Below are 17,444 nucleotides of genomic sequence, written 5' to 3' on the forward strand. Positions count from 1 at the left end.
AACAGTGGCCCAAAATCTTGGAGGAGACTAGAACTTCGCTTTAAGAGTGGAATGCGATAGTAACCAAAGATCCCAGACTGTTTCTCACGCTTCCCGGCAACTGCGGCTTACGCAACCATAACGTTTAGCGGGAAACTCTTGCAGCTAACGCTATGCACGAAGGCAAGCTCACTGGTAGAAACGCGGCCTCTTGCGTGCGCTGATCGCGGAGATAGTGCACAGCCCCACCAAAAGCTACATAATTTTCATGTTTCTGTTATTGTTTCACATATTTAATATTTAAGTCTGCGAAGGCTTAACCTAGTATGCGTGCGTTGTGGAGTTTTGCTTCATGACATTTGTTTGTGGGCTGCCATTCTCGAAATTCGGAGGAATAAATTTGTCACGAATGTAAGACTGGGTACGAGCAACTTTGGTGATAGAATGGTGTGGCAATATAACCCGCATATACCGCATGCCATATAGCGAGGCGTGGCACATCCTTATACCTAAATATATACGGAAACTTTCGCTCAAGCAGAACTCCGCCGACGCCGACGCCAACACCGGATTTTCTACGATACCGGGCTTTCGCATTAAAGTGCATGTCGCTGGAGCTGGCGTTTCGCGAGTGGCATGCACCTCTTCATCAGGCAACGAAGCGTTGGCTCCAGCGAAACTTGGCTCCAGAAACGTCCTCTTTCGACCACAGCTGATAACTTCAAGTCTATCTTCCTTTGGTCCTTCATATTTGGCTCTCTAGACGATAGCGTCACGTTTCTGATTTTCAAACATTGCTACACAAAGAAATACGTCACAACGCGATACTACTTCACACCAGGCGAGAAGAAAGAAAGACAGGCATAGATAAGATGAGAGATAGGGAGGCTAACCAACGACGTAATCTGGTCTGAATTTTTCTGCTTCAGTGCATGAGCGCTGTTCCGTGAATTACGGTGGATGTTATTGATTTCACAACCTTGGCAGTTACAGCGTAAATGAAAGAGCGTGTAAGATGGACAGCCCCCTAACGATTAAACTCAGCTTGAGTGTAAGCTACCTTGTTTCTAGACTGCGCTTCTCCGATTAATTACTCTATTTCCATGTGCATTTGGTTCTCGTCTCCGCCACGCCGACTTGAACTAAATACCTTTAGTACAGTTCGCGAGACACTTTTATATAGCATTCAATTGAATCATACGCTATTCCATATCTAGAGCATGAGAAACAATGTGCAGTGGTGATCTTGGTGTGAAAAATTATGTGCGCATGGATGCTCGGGGCGATCACACTGAGAGTATAGCAACGGCAGCGTGTGCTTTTTGCTCTGCATACCCAGCAGACCATGCTTATCCTGGCACATTCATAGTCGCTCATTTTGCCACATAACGGCATTTTACGATTCCAGAAAATGAACGCCAGAGTATGGGCAAATAGGTATGGCCAGCTATTATATTTGACCTTGACCCCTTAAGCACTTAAGATACTTACCGGGCTGTGAAGGTTTCAGCTAAAGAAAGGCGTCTTTGGGATCATTGTTTAAGACATTGTTCTCCAGATTTGTTTGTTTCCAATATTATTACGTTCTTCCTGCGAGCATAGTGATGTAAGATGCACTACTTTGTGTTGCAGTCAATCGGCATTGTGCGCGGTCAAAATCCTATTTACAGTGTATAAATGCTCGGCTCACTTGCACGAAGCATTTAAGTGCGTTCGATTAGTTCACACTACTTTAGTGCTTGTGACCGCAGTATTCGATCGGTTCGATGCGGTCTACCTCCCAGCAGCCTTTATTTCGCGTCAATTCTTGGATAAGGACGCCATGTCACACACTAGAAGGGATAAATGCTTACACTTTCGTGAACATTGTCACTTTTTCGTAGCATATCTAAATACGGAACCTGAGAAACGACAGCGCTATAATTAGGTCGACGACGATCTAAGCCGAGCATCGCTTTCACCTGAAGTTCGCCCGCGGCAAGCAACCTCTCGCTGCTTTTCGGATTCCAATATTAGTGCTGTGGTAATCGCTTCCTCTTCGAAGGCACAGTGCCAATACTGCTGAAACGTCAAGGCGTGGCTCCGGGGTGTTCGCTGATTTCCCCCCGATTAACTAAATATAGCGAATAGAACGGATGCCGAAAATGGCATCAATTACCTGGCACGCTTTGCTTGTTCTTTGGGACGAGGCCGGATGGCGTTGTCAGAAAATGGGTGCCTTCCGATAATCCGTCTATCAAAGTACTTTAGAGTGCTGCCTCAGATTACATCCGGGAGCCCTGCCAAGCTGCACCATGTGCTTATATTTGATTCACAGTAAAGAAACGCAAGTAAATACACATTGAGAAGTTATCTTGATATGACTCATGCTTCTCAAATGGTCAGGAACGGATGAATGCTGTCTCCCAAGCAACAGTGACTTTTTCTCAGTACAGAAACAGAAGGAAAACGTATTCCAAAAGCAGCTCATGAAGTATGGCTCACAATAGGGGTTAGTCTAACAACGTCGTAGACAGGAGGAAGTACATGCAGCCTGAAAATAACATAGCCTGGAATGTATTTTTAACATCTCGTTTTCTTTGTTTCGTTTTTGTTTTTGTTGTACCAATTCTAAGAAAAGGTAAACGATCACGCTCGCAACTGCAGCGTTGTTATTGGCCACCTGTTCGCTGCGCTGAACTTGAGTTTTCTCAATGGCGAATTTTTTTGCTCCTGCCGCGGAAAACACTGGAAGGAGGCGCGCAAAAACAACACGACCTCAGCGTCTTCGCTTGGCGAGCCGTGAGAGGTCCGGCGAGACGTGCGGGCGGCTAAGGTGTAGAGAGAGCGGTCCGTAACGGTTGGCTCCCGAAGTGGCCAGCTGCTCCCCATGGAGAGCTAGCGGCTCGATTCAGGCAACGCGGACAAGCACCTCGCGTTCCGTCAGCTACGCGCACTGTAGACGTCCAGAGTGGCCGTCCTAAAAATAGTCCACGCACTTGGTTCTTCTCAAAGAAGCACCACGCAAACGCCGCCGCTGCCGGTTAAGGTCGCGCGCGGCAAACGACGCGAGCGCGCGCGCGAGGATGAAAGGGAACCACCACCGGCGGCGGTGGCCGGATCGGCGCCAGAAACAAAACACGGCTGGCTGGAGGATATGCATGCATGCCGGCCTAGAGCACTGCGATCTTCCTCCAAGCAGCTATTCGTCTCTCGCCGGTGCGAAGGTCGGTATAGGAGGGGGGCGGCCGGTTTTTCTATAACTGGTAACTGTGCATCGAGCCGAAGACATAAACAGAATCGCGTACTGTGTATGTATACGGCTCCCGTGAGGAAGAGAAAACAGGAACACGCGGAACGCGGAGCGAGACTATTGCAGGGTTGTTCGCGGATGACGTGTGAAGGGCCGCGCGAGAGGAAAGGCTTTCGCTGGACGGTAGCCGACGGCGACCCTCTTTCCTGGTCCAGTGCGGAGGAGGCCGCCCTTCCCGATTCCGTTCTGGTACACTCCCTCCCTCACCGGTGGCTCCGGCGGCAAGGGGGCAGCGAGCCCCCGCACTGCCCAGAGAAAGCTATAAATGGCCCTTTGCAAACGCACGCGCGGTTTCTTGCCATTCTGGATTTCGTACAGCGTAGGTGGGGACAGAGCGCCGTCTGCGAGACGACATGACGTCTCAAATCAAGGTAAGCGTGGAGCAGCAGGCGCCTTGCTACTGCCCCAGCCGTGCATGCGATTCCAGTGGCGATTAGTTGCCGCTTTCAACGGAGTGAAAAAAATTGGCAGCATGGGGAATGCAGTTTGCGTACAGTAGCAACGGCACGTGAATGCAACCAGGAACGGTAAGAGCCCGTTGTCCCGTCGTTTCAGTCTTCACAGCGCTGCAAGTGTTCATGTTGCTGCAACTGTAAGACGTGTTCGCGCTACGTCTTACAGGGGGTCAAAGGGCAGTTGATGTGGTTTGCTCAGATGTGCTTTGGCGTTCAATTTTACAGAAAAATACTTTGATAGTTGCTCCTTTACTCGCTCCGATGTTGCAAGATAAGGAGCATTGTACACGCTTTGTAATTCAGGGAAACCTCGCCCCAAGTTCACGCAAATGCATTTACTGATCGATCTGTTGCGACACCTTGATGAAAACGTAACAATTTCATTTCGTATATAGTTCTCCTCTATTGTGCTACGAAAACCACATTGCTATAATCGGCTACATAGTTGATTTGAATGACATGCTGCGCTTTTATGCGCTTGGGAAGGCTGAAATAGATTTATATCAGCTATGCTCACAAGAGTTATGCGGTGGAATGTTTGTTTGCAGTATGAAATTGGGCGTGTATTCACAAAAGAATTCTTAAACTAGAAATTGTCGCTAGAGCAGATGCTATAGCTATTCATGACATGGAGGTGCGGTAAAGACGGCGGTTGCTTAATGGCAGAGAGAACGTATACGATAGAAAAAGTTTGTGAATTTGGCCCCCTGTTTCCTCAAGTGGACATACAAGTGGTGACAAGTTGCTCTTGTATTCCCACTGGAAGAGATATGGGTGGCAGGCATAGCTGTGCAGTCAGCCTTGATGGTAAGGGCAAATAATAAAAGCGTGTCGTATATACTTATTTGTACAGGAAAGCAGAGGTAATTTTCAAGCTAACCTTCGCGACTACTGCAGTTACAGCAACCGCGTGTCTAAGGGCACTGACGAACACCCTAGTGTAATGACTCAATCCGTCTATGTTTAATGGGCATCATTTAATTAAGTCTTGCGTCACCTTTCGCTGCCTTTTAGGGCTAACTCTGACATCTAGAAACTGCTGGACATGGACGGTCTTAATTCTTCTTCTTTTGTTTTAAAGTTAACATGTCCGAACTTTAGCCCGTTTAACTTACCTACACAATGCGAGAAAAACTATATTACTTGGAACAAAATAATACTGAACTGAAGTCTGAACTGAACTAATACTGAAGTCCTCGGTGTGGCTCTTGTAATACACGATGAAGGACAAGCCATTTAGAGAGAAGTATAGATTATATTGCTCGGAAGAGCACGGCTGTCATTTGGGCCTATTCCACATTAGATGGATATATAGAGGAGAAGCTGATGAAATCATTCTTAGAGCGCAGAAAGAGCGAGGGGCCAGTATGTCGCTTCGATGGCAACTTCGTGAGGCAAGATGTTTCAATAGAACATGCCGCCCCATGTATTTTAAATTAAACACCTAGACAGCAACTTTGGCATCATGCCAAAATGTGCACTTTCTATATATGACGGAGAGTCACCTTCTTTTCTCAAAACTTGCTTGTTGCGCTTCCTTAATGTTACAAGAAGGTAGAGGCTGCATGGACGCTGACAACGGGAGTAAGCTTTTCCCGTTTATGAACGTGCGACAACGCTCGGAAATTAAACGGTTCGCAAGGCATAACAATAGCATGCGATTTCGCAGCCTGAAGCGTTTAATTAGAAGGCTTATCGTGACTTTTATTTCATCTTTCAGTCATCAGCCACTTCATTAACCCGGCTGCCATCGCGAGCATTGCATTCTGCAACAGTTCAGGCGTAAGTTAATCATCTGCTCGTGCACCTCTGACAGCTTTTGTTTGTTATCAGGATGTAGACCGACCATTTTGCGAAGACCATTCATTGTTCTACTGGCCTAATACCCTACGAATTTAGGCCACAAACTGCGAAATCGCCAGGAGGCAAGTCTTCTTAGTTGCCGTCTCAACCACAACAGCAATATTTGCCTGCCTCTTACCTAGCACCTCTGTTAGGAATGGATCGTTATTCCACGTTATTACAACGTGCTTCAGAAAAAGGACCGATGAAATATCTCCTTGGCAGTGACTAAACTAGCTTCATGCGTAGCTACTTCACCGATCACGTTCAAAAGGTTTGGCTTTAACTCTATTAACCCAGAGCTCTTAGATCTCACTAAATAAAATATATATATATTTTTAGCTGCTGAACTGTTGCTAGCCAGGCGATAAATTTATCTGATTGAGTATAAAACCGACTTTATTGGCGTATATGTTTGAATAATTATCGCATATTACGTACAAATACCAGGAACACATTATATTTTTTTATGTGACAGTGCGAAATGCTCTGAAATCTAGGATGGAATTTACTAAGCTTTCCTTTCGTAAAAGGTGTTTCTTATTGGCCGACCACATTCGCTAACAGTGCATGTGGTGTTACTATAGTGGCTGATAACTTTTCCTAAGGAATGGTTTACAGTGCAGGAAATGATTTGTGAACACAGGCCCTGGTTTATAATGGAACTCTCACAGCTTTTGCGCTTACTTGCTGCCACTTGCATATGTATCGGATCTGCCATTATCTGCCGTTCTTCTTGTGCCTTGGGCACGTTATGGTACGCATTGAATTATGAGTGAGCAGCAAGCCGCGTGGAACAGTTGCGCAACGCTCAGACGACAAAGAAGTCCTTCCTTAAGATGCGAGGAAGACAACATTGTGTCATCACTCCGGCTGATGGGGCAAGTTACATAAGTTTAAACGCTGACAGTGCGCTCGTCTGTACTGCGATTGCGCCGTGTATTTCGAAGTGACGCCACGAGATGACTCGCTCATCATAGGTTTGTCGTCTAAGAGGCAGCAACGTATTTCGACAATATTTTTTTTTTTTTATTGCCGTCAGGTCATGCATTCTCTTTCACATCAAGCCAGCACAAAAACCTTGCCTACATTTGTTCATCCATTGAGCCGTATATGAGAGGTGACCACAGCCGCTGCAGCTACCGCGTGGTCCGGTGTTTTGAAAAGCCTGTTGGTCGAAGGAGCGTAGTTTTACTCGGCTACTCTAGCAGCAGAAGTGATCATAATGTGGCTCAGCTTCGCTGAGTCATTTATCAGATACGAGAAAAGAGCTATGAACACTCTTTTAACGAATATAGGTCTTTATGACGTCAGCGTCATGCACGGGTCTGCTGAAGTTCCTACTCGACATCTTTTAATAGTCTGGCGCAAAAACACGCATCAAACGGTGCGACGCGTGACCACGGTCGTGGCGAGCACATTCTGGTGCTTCAACGACAAGGAACCACCGCTCTCCCGTCCGTGCGACCGGCGGTTTTCTCCGCCACCAAAGGAGACGCGATCCCGCTTCGTGCGCTTTGTTTCAAGAGCCGCGATTGCGATTCTTTGCAGAGCTTTGAGGAAAATTGCCGAGAGCGTCCAAGCCCACGCCCTCACAGTGGGTGCTCTCTTTCCGTTCTTCCGAAATAACCTGCTGCCTTTGCCGGGCACGTACGCGGATGCGGACGCCCGGCTGCGGCTCTTACTTCCAGGAAATGCCTCCGCACCAAAGCCCCAGGCCGTTACGGGACCACGTCACTTCGTGCTTTCTATCTGGAGGTTATGATTTTTGATGTTCCGCAGTTGTAATTCCTTACCGTTTCCTAGGATTTCACTCTTAGTCTCGAATACCTTTCACAGAAATGTAGAAGCCCCTCTCGGCTTCCCACATACGTCCTTCTTTCCTCGCTCATGTGTTGAGCCTTTTCGCAGATAGGAGCCACCGCGCATGTAGCATTATTCATTAACCTAAAAATCGTACAATGTTTTGACGGCCCTAAGCACAGGCTTGAATATTTCTCCTTCGCCGGCGTTCTGGAGAAGGAAAACTTTTAAACAAGTGCTGCGTCCGTGGCGTACGTATCGTTAAGCGCGCCAGCTAATTACGTCGTGACCTGGATGACGACGCGACACAGCCAAAAATTGTCACTGATATGAACCTTTCTTTAGCTGTCCGGTTATTTTTGTAACACTGAATATGTCAATGCGAGGTTTGTAGAACACTTTTCGAGACAGTAGGTGCGATTTCTTGCGGTGCGTTATCTTTGGCGAAGCTGTTGCCACCGCTGTGAAAAGGGAGTCCACAAAGTTTATAACCTGCCATCGTGTACATATATATATATATATATAACTTCTGCAAACGGTCTGGAAATGACTTTCTTGTTTGGCAAGTAGCGGCGGTTTATTTAACGGCACGCAAAGCAGACACCACACAAAGAACACGACGCGCTTGTGTTTGTTGTGTTCTTTGTGTGTTGCCAACTTTTCGCGCCTTTAGAAAGAATGCATACCCGGAGGAAACACAGAGATGTGAATAAACAGCATCTCTTTCATATTACTCCAAGCCTTTGTTGCATCGCCATCGCCCTCCTGACGACGCCAGGTATAGTTTTTGTTTTGTTTTGTTTCATTTGTCCACATTACTTTCGAACTCCCAGCGCTTAAGATCACAACGCGAATAAAGAGAAGAATTAAACGCTTCTATATTATGCGAGCCGTGGGTGTGACAGCGCTGTAACCAACCCTCATCTCCGTTCACTAAACTGCTTGTGCGTATATAGTGCCTCCTTACAGCCACACGTTAGGTGTACTGAAGGGCTGGTGCTTGATTATCCACAGCGGTGACTCAAACACCATGGCGTTCTGTTTGTTATCACAATGGTTGGTTTCTTTTATGCCATATTACCAAAATGATAATGGAGCACGATTTCGGTGAGCATGAAACGAAGCCCGAGTTACTGTACACATTGCATTCAATGACTTAACTTGAATGTTCTATAGCTTTCGGGTGCAAAACCTACAGGAACTCTTCATTAGGAACAGAGAGTAAGCTGAGGAGGGCGGGAGGGGGGTTGAAGTCAGGTGAGGAGCTAAGGAGGCTCTAGCTTTGATCACAATAATTTGTCACAGCTCATCTCAGTGTGATCTCTGCTTTGAGCATGGTAACATCGCATCAGCAACACGAAAAGGAGGGCAACTTATTTTAGATTCTTGAAAATCGTTACAAAAGCGAATAAAAATTCACATTTGATTCGTGCGTAATCTGTAAAAGCATATATACATTATATCAATAGATATTGCGAGTTATGAAAGAAATGTTTAAATCCATTTTCTTACGTTAGCTAAGTACATAGATGAGTTGTACATCTGCCCCGTCGCTTACCTATGCAATGTTGTGTTGCATAGCACGAGCCGGAAGAAGAACCAAACGTGAGAAACAGCTTATCGTCGAGTTTTAAAGTACAACAAAATAACGAAAGCTCGCATAATACAGCGTAAAACGTGTAGGTGCACGTTTTCTCGCGAAATGCCACCCCCAGACTAGATGTTTCTTGCGTTCATGCGTGCGCCTATGCTTTCTGCGCAATAACCCTCGCATCCAATGATAAGAATCTTCGTATATATATATATATTGCAATGAAGAGTGGGCCGTTGGCTCAGAGGCTGGGTGGAGGATGACGAAGTGGGGGAAATAGAACAGCTTGCCCCTGTGTAAAATCTGCCCGACTTTTGGCCAATCTCCGTGAATGGGTATGCGCCAAACAAATCAACGTCATCATCATCATCATCCTCAAGGAACAGGTGTTGTGTCTGTCTTGTCTCTTACAATGACGCAGTCGCTAAAACCCTACCCCGTCGAAGGCCTCAACAGCCCTGCGTGCATGGCACTCCGACGATGACGTGTACTCTCGGACTCGCCGCCAGTGCCGTCCACGGACGGCGTCCAAGCCTCCACGACAGCTCCGCGGCAGGACTGCAGCATCGCCATTTCAGCTTTTACAGCTCAAAACATTGGGATTCGGATTCGCTGTTTGAGAACGAAATTCCATGTTTTCATGGTTTTAAAGATGACCCGACCGCATGATTCACCATCATCAATTCGGTTGCGCTAAGCACTCCTGGCCAGAGATTACTAAAGAATATGTTGCCGAAGGCCGTCTGCGAGGATCCGCCCAAGCATGGCATCGATTTCAAAGCAGTGCATATAGGAAATGGCCGACTTGGAGTGCGGCCTTGACGGCCGCGTTTACATAGCTTTCGAGCGCTTCTGACGCGCGTTTCATGACGATGCGGTCAACGCAATTAGGCTCAACGGAGGATATTGCAACCTACATTTACGACAAGCTCTCCCTATGAATGCTTGCGACATACCATGATCTACCCCGGTAGCCAGGCAGTTGGTGGTCGGTGGGATACGACTCGACGCACGCGGCGGTCTGGTCCCTGCACACACACCAGGCTGACATCTCCACTTTCTTACGCCGGGTGGTCGAGTTGCAGGGCACTTCTAGTCGCCGCTTGTCACAGGAGACGGCTACACTGAGACGCGGCTGCTTTGCGTGTGGCTGGTCTGGCCATGGATATAAGGACTGCCCCCAAGTCCAACTCCATCCATGCAATATCAAACACGCCCACTTCCAACACTCATGGTCCGCGTCGACGGCATCGGAGAACTTGCGGCGCTTGTCGATACTGCAGGACGGCGTACGGCGTTGCTTCAACGCCACGCCCCAGAAACTCTCCAGCCTTCCACTGAGGCTCCCCTACGGGGCCTCGGTGGTGACGTACTACTGGTCGGTGCCCTGAATGTCCAGCTCCAAACCGGAGCCAGCACGAAGTTCTTGGATTCAGTGCCCGTCTTCGAAGACTTGCCTGCAGACTTGGTTTTAGGGGCCGACTACCTTCTTTCAGGAGAAGTGCGGCTCACTGTGGAAGGAAGTAGCGTCAGCCTCCGTTCCATGGCTCCGAGTACGCCTTCAGCCCAGGCTTCACAGGGTGAGCTGACAACGCTACCTACACTCTCCGCTATACTCGAAAGGCACGAGTCGCTCTTCGCTAATCTACTGCGGAGCTACCTGGCACTAATGTGCTAGAACACAATATTCCAACCGACAATCATCCGCCAGTGTCCATACTACTGCGAAGGTACGCCGAGCGATAGCGGACTGTAATTGACCAACAGGTGCAAGAAATGCTGGCCGCTAATCTCATCCGGCCATCTTCTTGTCCTTGGGCTGCACCTGTCGCCCTAGTCAGTGAAAACCACTGGAATCTCCTATTCTGTGTCGACTACCCATAGTTGATCAAACACACCATACCAGCCTCATAACCACTGCCACGCATTGACGATGCCATTGATGCCGTACGGAATGCCCGGTCCTTTTCGTCTCTATATTTGAAAGCGGGGTATTGGCAGATACACGCTGCTGAAGAGTATAACTTTAAGACTGCCTTCCGGGCTCCATCTGGCTTGTACGAACTTAACCGAATGCCTTTCGGGCTGCGAACTGCCCCAAGTAAATTCCAGCGCGCAATGAACATCATGTTGGGTGCACTGATAGAACACGCCTAGGTTGTGTACGTCTACGACATTCTAGTTATCGGCAAAACTGAAAAAAAAATCTGGGAAACCTTAACAAAATACTACAGAGGTTGCACAACGCGGGGTTTCAACTTAACCGCTAGAAATGTCAGTTCGGATTGACTACAGCATCTTATCTGGGCTATAAGGTCTCTCGTGACGGCGTACGACCCCTACCTGAACGCATAGACGCTGTCGCCAAATATCCTGCACCAACCTGTACTAAACAGTTCCAAGTATTCCTCGGGATGGCGCCGTACTTACGCAAGTTCGTCCCGAACTTTGCATCAACTGCAAGTCCACTCACGAACTTGTTAAAGTAAAGAGCTCAATTTCAATGGGGATCTTCACAGGACAAAGCCTTCCGAACCATTAAACACTAGCTGACGCATAGTCCTGTGCTGTGCAACTTTAATGAAAATTGGGCGACAGAAGTATATATTGATGCGAGTCAGATTGGCATGTGGGCAGTTTTGCTTACGCGTGACAGAACTGGGCGTGCACACGTTGTCGCTTACGCTAATCGTGAACTCTCAGACGCGGAGCGTCATACTATTCGAACGAACTGGTGTGTTTGGCTGTAGTTTGGGACGTGGATGAGAAGTTCCGTCGTTAGTTGTTTGGCCGACAATTCATGGTGGTAACAGATAATTGCGTGATTGCATGGATGTTCCGACAGCAGTACCTCAAACACAAGTTTGCCCAATGGATTGTTCAGCTACAGGACTACACATACGACGTGTGTCACCGTGCTGGAGCTCAAAATCAGCTTGCGGACGCTTATCACAAAACCCAATCGAGGAGGCCTCCCCGCGGAGCCGAGAAAGGTGTATCATGCTTTCTGAACATGACCTGACAAAGGCCCAACGCGCCAACAAAGGTTTGGTTTCGTGTATAGACTATATTACGGATACTGACACAATGCCAAGTTTGTTTTACGTGATGATACGTTGTATCGATCGTCACCACTGAGCCAATAAGGGAGACGAACGCCACCTTCCGATGATTACTGGTCTTTTACGACCAAGCATTTTGCATGCCATCCACGACAACTCCGAAAGAGGCCATGTCGGCTATCGAGCAACCTTTAAACAAGGCACAAGAGCGATTTTGGTGGCCGAGAATGGAAAATAATGTACGTTCTGACGTCGCCAGCTGTGAGGTGTGTCAACAATACAAACGGCGTCCTGGAGGTCAACATGGATTTATTATACCCATTTCGCCTCCCTAGACGGCTTTCTACGTGCTGGGGATAGATCACATCGGGCCTCTTCCAATGTCGGCAGCATTAATCGCTATATTATGGTCGTTGTGGATTAGTTGTCCAAGTTCGTAGAGGTCGCTGCCATGCGTTCTCTTGCCGCCAATTAGGTCATAAGATTCCAGTGGGACCGCTTCGAATGGAGACATGGTCTTCCAAAAAAAATTGATCTCCGACCGGTCGACCACCTTCCGCAATCGCGAGCTCCTCACTTACCTACAAGAAGCTGCAGTTGCGCATCACTTCGCATCTGCCTACCATCCCCTAGCGAATGGTCTGACGGAAAGGTCGAACCAGACTATACAAGCTCGACTCGTACCGTATATCAAAAATCGCCAACGAGGTAAAGCTCATTAGGAAGACCATCTCCGAGCGGCTGCGCACGCAGTGAACACAGTTCTACAGAGCTCTACAGGAACTTCCCTACACGAGATCGTGTGCGGAAAACTACCGTAACTGAGCGCTACATTCGGCTTGGACACACCCATAAAGGTTGGACGTTCCGTGGCAGAAGAGGCACTTTGTCGCAATATCCGAATGCAGGCGCGCAGGATTGCTCATACGCAACATGCGCAAAAACGGTATTACGATCGACGCCACCATCCAGCGGCACCACAATGCAATATAGGTGACGAGGTGTGAGTACAATGAGGTACACCGTCCTCTTCAAACAAACGGCACGAAGTACAAAGGACCTATCGTTATTACCAAGCGACTGGGAGAGAACACTTGGCGAGTACGCTCCACGCCTTTTGACTCTCGCATAGACAACAGAAAGCGAAATAACTTTGCTGTGCATGTGTCATGCATTTAAAACTGCATCCGTCGATAGGCGTAACGTGACATCATATGATTTTCCTACAGGAGCAAACCAGCCGCAACGTTGAGGCTCGGAGGTGGTGGTGGTGATAACTTTATAGTACACAGGGGAGTTGCGGACACGCAGGTCCTCGGGCCCCCGCACGGCCCCACTGCACTCAAACGTTCATGTCCCGGAGGCTCATGACACTGGCAGCCCGGCCTGTGGCGATGGCTTGCTTGGCCGGGTCCTCGGAGCGCAGTAGGGTCTCCCAAGCCTCCCAAGTATTAAGGTGCTCCAGGCCCCGCGGAGGAGGACCCGCCGGTCAGAGGAAAAGGATGTGCTCGAGAGTGGCTTTTGGGTGGTAGCAGAGGGTACAGGAGGGGTCGGTGTGGACGTGGTGATAGCGCGAGCGTATGTAAGGGGAGGGTAAGGTGCATGTTTGGAGCCGCCTCCGAAGTGTCTGGTGACAATTGTCGAGGGAGGGATGGGGTGGGGGTAGAGCCGACGCTCGGCTTTGCTGGCTTGCGTCAGTTCACTGAATGAATGCATGCGCTCCCGTGAGAACCCTGAATCGGAGGCCGCCGGTGCCCGGTTGAGAGAACCTCGGGCTAAAGCATTGGCAGCCTCGTTTCCAGGATTCCCAGAGTGGGCAGGCACCCATATGATCTCCATGTGGCGGGGCGGGTGTGCAGCGAGGGAGTTCAGTATGCGAAAAGCAGGGACGTGAACTCTCCCGCGAGCAAAATTTAGTATCGCAGTTTTAGAGTCCGATAATATATACCGGGCCTCCGTGCGCGTAATAGCTAGGGCAGTGACGGCCTCTTCAGCCTCCTCCGAAGTGGCAGTTATATGTGAATGGTGGTAATCGGTTGTAGGGAGGGGTTCGTGATGGCAACAACCGCGTCCTCACCTGTGCATGCGGCAGCCACCCACACAGCATCCGGTTCCGTGCCATAGTGTTGGTGGAGCACCCGTGCGCGAGCTCTGCGGCGGGGTTCGTGGTAGGTGGGGTGCATGTTTTTAGGGAGAGGTTTAATAAGAAGTTCGCGGTGAATGTGGTGGGGGACCTGGAGCTGTGTGGGATCCGTGGCTGGTATCCTGATACCGAGGGTGTGTAGGATGTGTCTGCCGGTGGTGGTTCTCGCGAGACGTATATACTGTGTCTGTCGGTGGGCCTCAATAAGTTCACCTATCATATTATGTAGGCCTAGCTGGAGGAGTTTTTCGGTGGAGGTATTTAGGGGTAGGTTTAGTGCTGTCTTAAATGCTGTTCGGATCATGGCATTCAGGGTGGAGATTTCTCTGGCCTGGAGTTTAAGGTAGGGGAGCGTGAAGAGAAAAAGAGAAAGCGGCTGAGGACGAAGGCATGAATGAGACGACATAGGTCATGCTCCTTCATACCCCGGTGGTGTGCAGAAACTAGGCGGATTAGGTGGGATATCGACACCGCCGTCCGCTGGAGTTTGTGGATGGTGAGAGTGTTTTTCCCGTTATTTTGGATGTGGAGGCCCAGTACCCGGAGAGTGTGTACCTCAGGGATGTACCGGTTTTCCAGTGTCCCGGTTATAGAGGTGGTGGGGCAGTTTCGGGTTGTGGGGCGGAGTATGAGGAGCTCCGACTTCTCCGGAGAGCATGAGAGTCCGATACTCCGCGCATGTGTTTGGACGAGGGTAGCTGCCGACTGCAGAGTATTCTCTATGTCTCTATCACTGCCATGGGTGGTCCATAGAGTGATATCATCAGCATAGAGTGTGTGCCGAAGGTGAGGGATGGTTTGTAGTTTGCGGGCAAGGGGAATGAGAGTGACATTGAAGAGAAAAGGGCAGATGACAGATCCCTGGGGGATGCCAATCCCACTAAGGGTGTATGAGCGGGATGTGTGGGGACCGAAGTGAATTTCGGCTGTGCGGTTAATAAGGAATGCTTGAATATAGGTGTACATACGTTCACCTATGTTCAAGGGGGAGAGCGCCGCCATTATCGCTCGATGGTCAAGGCGATCAAAGGCCTTGGAGAGACCCAAGGCGAGGACAGCTTTTGTGTGGCCCGATATGAGGGGGTCGAAAATATCCTGTGTGAGCTGGAGCATGGCGTCCTGTGCCGACAGGCGGGGACGGAAGCCCACCATGCTGTCCGGGTAGAGGTCTTGCTCTGCCATGTGTTGGGTGAGTCGGGCGAGTGCGACATGCTCCAAAAGCTTGCCCAGGCATGCCCAGGACATTCGGGGTGCCTGCATAGGGGTGCAGAGGGTTTGAGGTACCGGGAGTTGTATGTGTGTTCCTAAGTATGTCGATGAGTGCGTAGGGAGAAAGGTCGGTCTTGTGTATAAGGCGTGTGACGTGTTGTTGCGTGGCTGTTTTAATTGCGTGGGGTCAATTAAGTGACGGAGGAGTTGCCAACTGCGCTTGGAGGACGGATTACCAGCCATACTATCGCAAATGTGTCCCCAGTTGGATCGGCAGAGCTCCTCAGAGTGCTCAGTAATTTTTGTTCGCATTGCGGCTAGCCGCTTTTTAAGGGCCCGGTTGGAGGATGAGGAAGCGGGAGAACAGCTTGCCCAAGGAAAGGGTGTTGTGTCTATCTCGGCTCTTTGAACACACACACACACACACACACACACACACACACACACACACACACACACACACACATATATATATATATATATATATATATATATATATATATAGAGAGAGAGAGAGAGAGAGAGAGAGAGGGGACGTAGTTCTTCGGATCCAGTGTTTGATAAATTGAAAGAAGTGCACACGTACGTTAAAAAGCAAAAACAAACGTTGAATTTTGTCGTTTCGGTCGGGGTCCGGCCTTCTTCTTCACTCTTAATGAACGCCGGACCCCGGTCGCAACGTCAAAATTACAAACACACACACGCACACACACGCCAGGGTGCGACATTCATCTGGAAGCGCCGGTAACAGAAATGCGCGACGCAAAAATGCTTTTATGAGAAAACTACCGCACCGATTTGAATGAAATTTGTTGCATTTGTTAGACAGAAAGTTAAATTCTAGGGACTATAGGTAAAGGTTTGTGATTTAGGACCAATCAAGTGTTACATAAAATTGGTAAATATAAAAATATTGAAGCGTGATGTTTAGAAATCGGTAACTCTGCAAGAATACCTGATATCGCAGTTATGTCAACTGCATTTGTTAGAACAGCTAAAGCGGAGAAATTTTACATATGAATGTGTGACTTACGTGAAATGGTTACAATGTTTGCACGGATTTTACGAAGGTCCGGCTCACAAATTAGTGGCACATTTCTGAGTGGTGTGGCAATTTTGCCCGCTTTTGATCATTGGGTGCAGCTTAAATAATATTGATATCGTTTTTCATTGCACTGTTAAATGGTTGCAAACTTGATAGTTGAGCATTCTTATATTTTGCAATTTTCGTAAACTTTTCTAAAAAGCTGACGGCATGAAGAAGAAACCTGCTTCCTACAGTCACTCGATTTTAACTTTTACTTTTAGATGCAACAAATGTAATCAAATTTGGAGATGTGGTCTCCGAGAAAGATGATTTCTCCATTCACGTGAATGTGCATACGAGCTCCTGAGCTACAGCTTCCTTTAAAGTAATGCACACATGTTATAAAAAAAAGAGTGGTGGGGGAGGGGCGAACAGTCGCTCAACCCCTTTCAGATGGCACATGACCGAAAAAAAATGTCCATCAAATCAGGCCAACAATCAATAACACCGATAGATGCGCTGCAGACTATTTGTATGCAACTGAAACAAAGGCAAATAGAAAATTAACTACCAATTCGGTAGAATTTTCATGCAAAGCATATAAGGAGGGTTGCAAAAAGGATACAAAAGGTTGCGCCAAAGAAGTTTTAATAATCAGGTGACAACCGTAGTTAATGAAACAAACACACGTACAAGACACAAACTGAAGAATAGCAGACGGGTATACCTAACTAAAAAGTTCGTGGTAACTGAAAATGTGTTAGCAGAAAGTTTTAACAGAAAATGCGTAAAGGAAAAAGGATGGACAACATGGCTGTTTAATAGCAGTCATCAGGAACTGTCAGAACAGTTCTTCATTTATTACGTTCGCTCAGTAGGATTAAAACAATCGTCAGCACAGAAAAGTCACGTCAGAGAGGTGTGACTAAAGTAATTTAAGACAACGAGACAAAGCGGGGACGTGAAAGGTGCAAAGGAAAGGTGCATCAAAAAAGGTGCGTAAACGCGCATAACTGATTTGTGACGTATTTGAAACTGCCG

The 17,444-nt window shown here is 48.1% G+C and overlaps 1 protein-coding gene across 2 annotated transcripts in view; it reads left to right on the top strand.

The window, feature by feature from the left end:
* Window positions 1–3,540: 3,540 nt before the first annotated feature.
* Window positions 3,541–17,444, top strand: part of LOC126545969 (uncharacterized) — a 36,057-nt gene continuing 22,153 nt past the window's right edge. Inside the window, exon 1 of one of the 2 annotated variants that reach the window (XM_050194019.2) lies at window positions 3,541–3,642. In XM_050194019.2, the coding sequence (XP_050049976.1) occupies window positions 3,625–3,642 (18 nt within the window). In that variant the 5' untranslated portion in view covers window positions 3,541–3,624. The remainder of the gene's footprint in view (window positions 3,643–17,444) is intronic. The other variant, XM_055062077.2, reaches the window with a different exon arrangement.

Source organism: Dermacentor andersoni, chromosome 1, assembly GCF_023375885.2.
Source record: "Dermacentor andersoni chromosome 1, qqDerAnde1_hic_scaffold, whole genome shotgun sequence".
Classification (NCBI taxonomy): Eukaryota; Metazoa; Arthropoda; class Arachnida; order Ixodida; family Ixodidae; genus Dermacentor; species Dermacentor andersoni.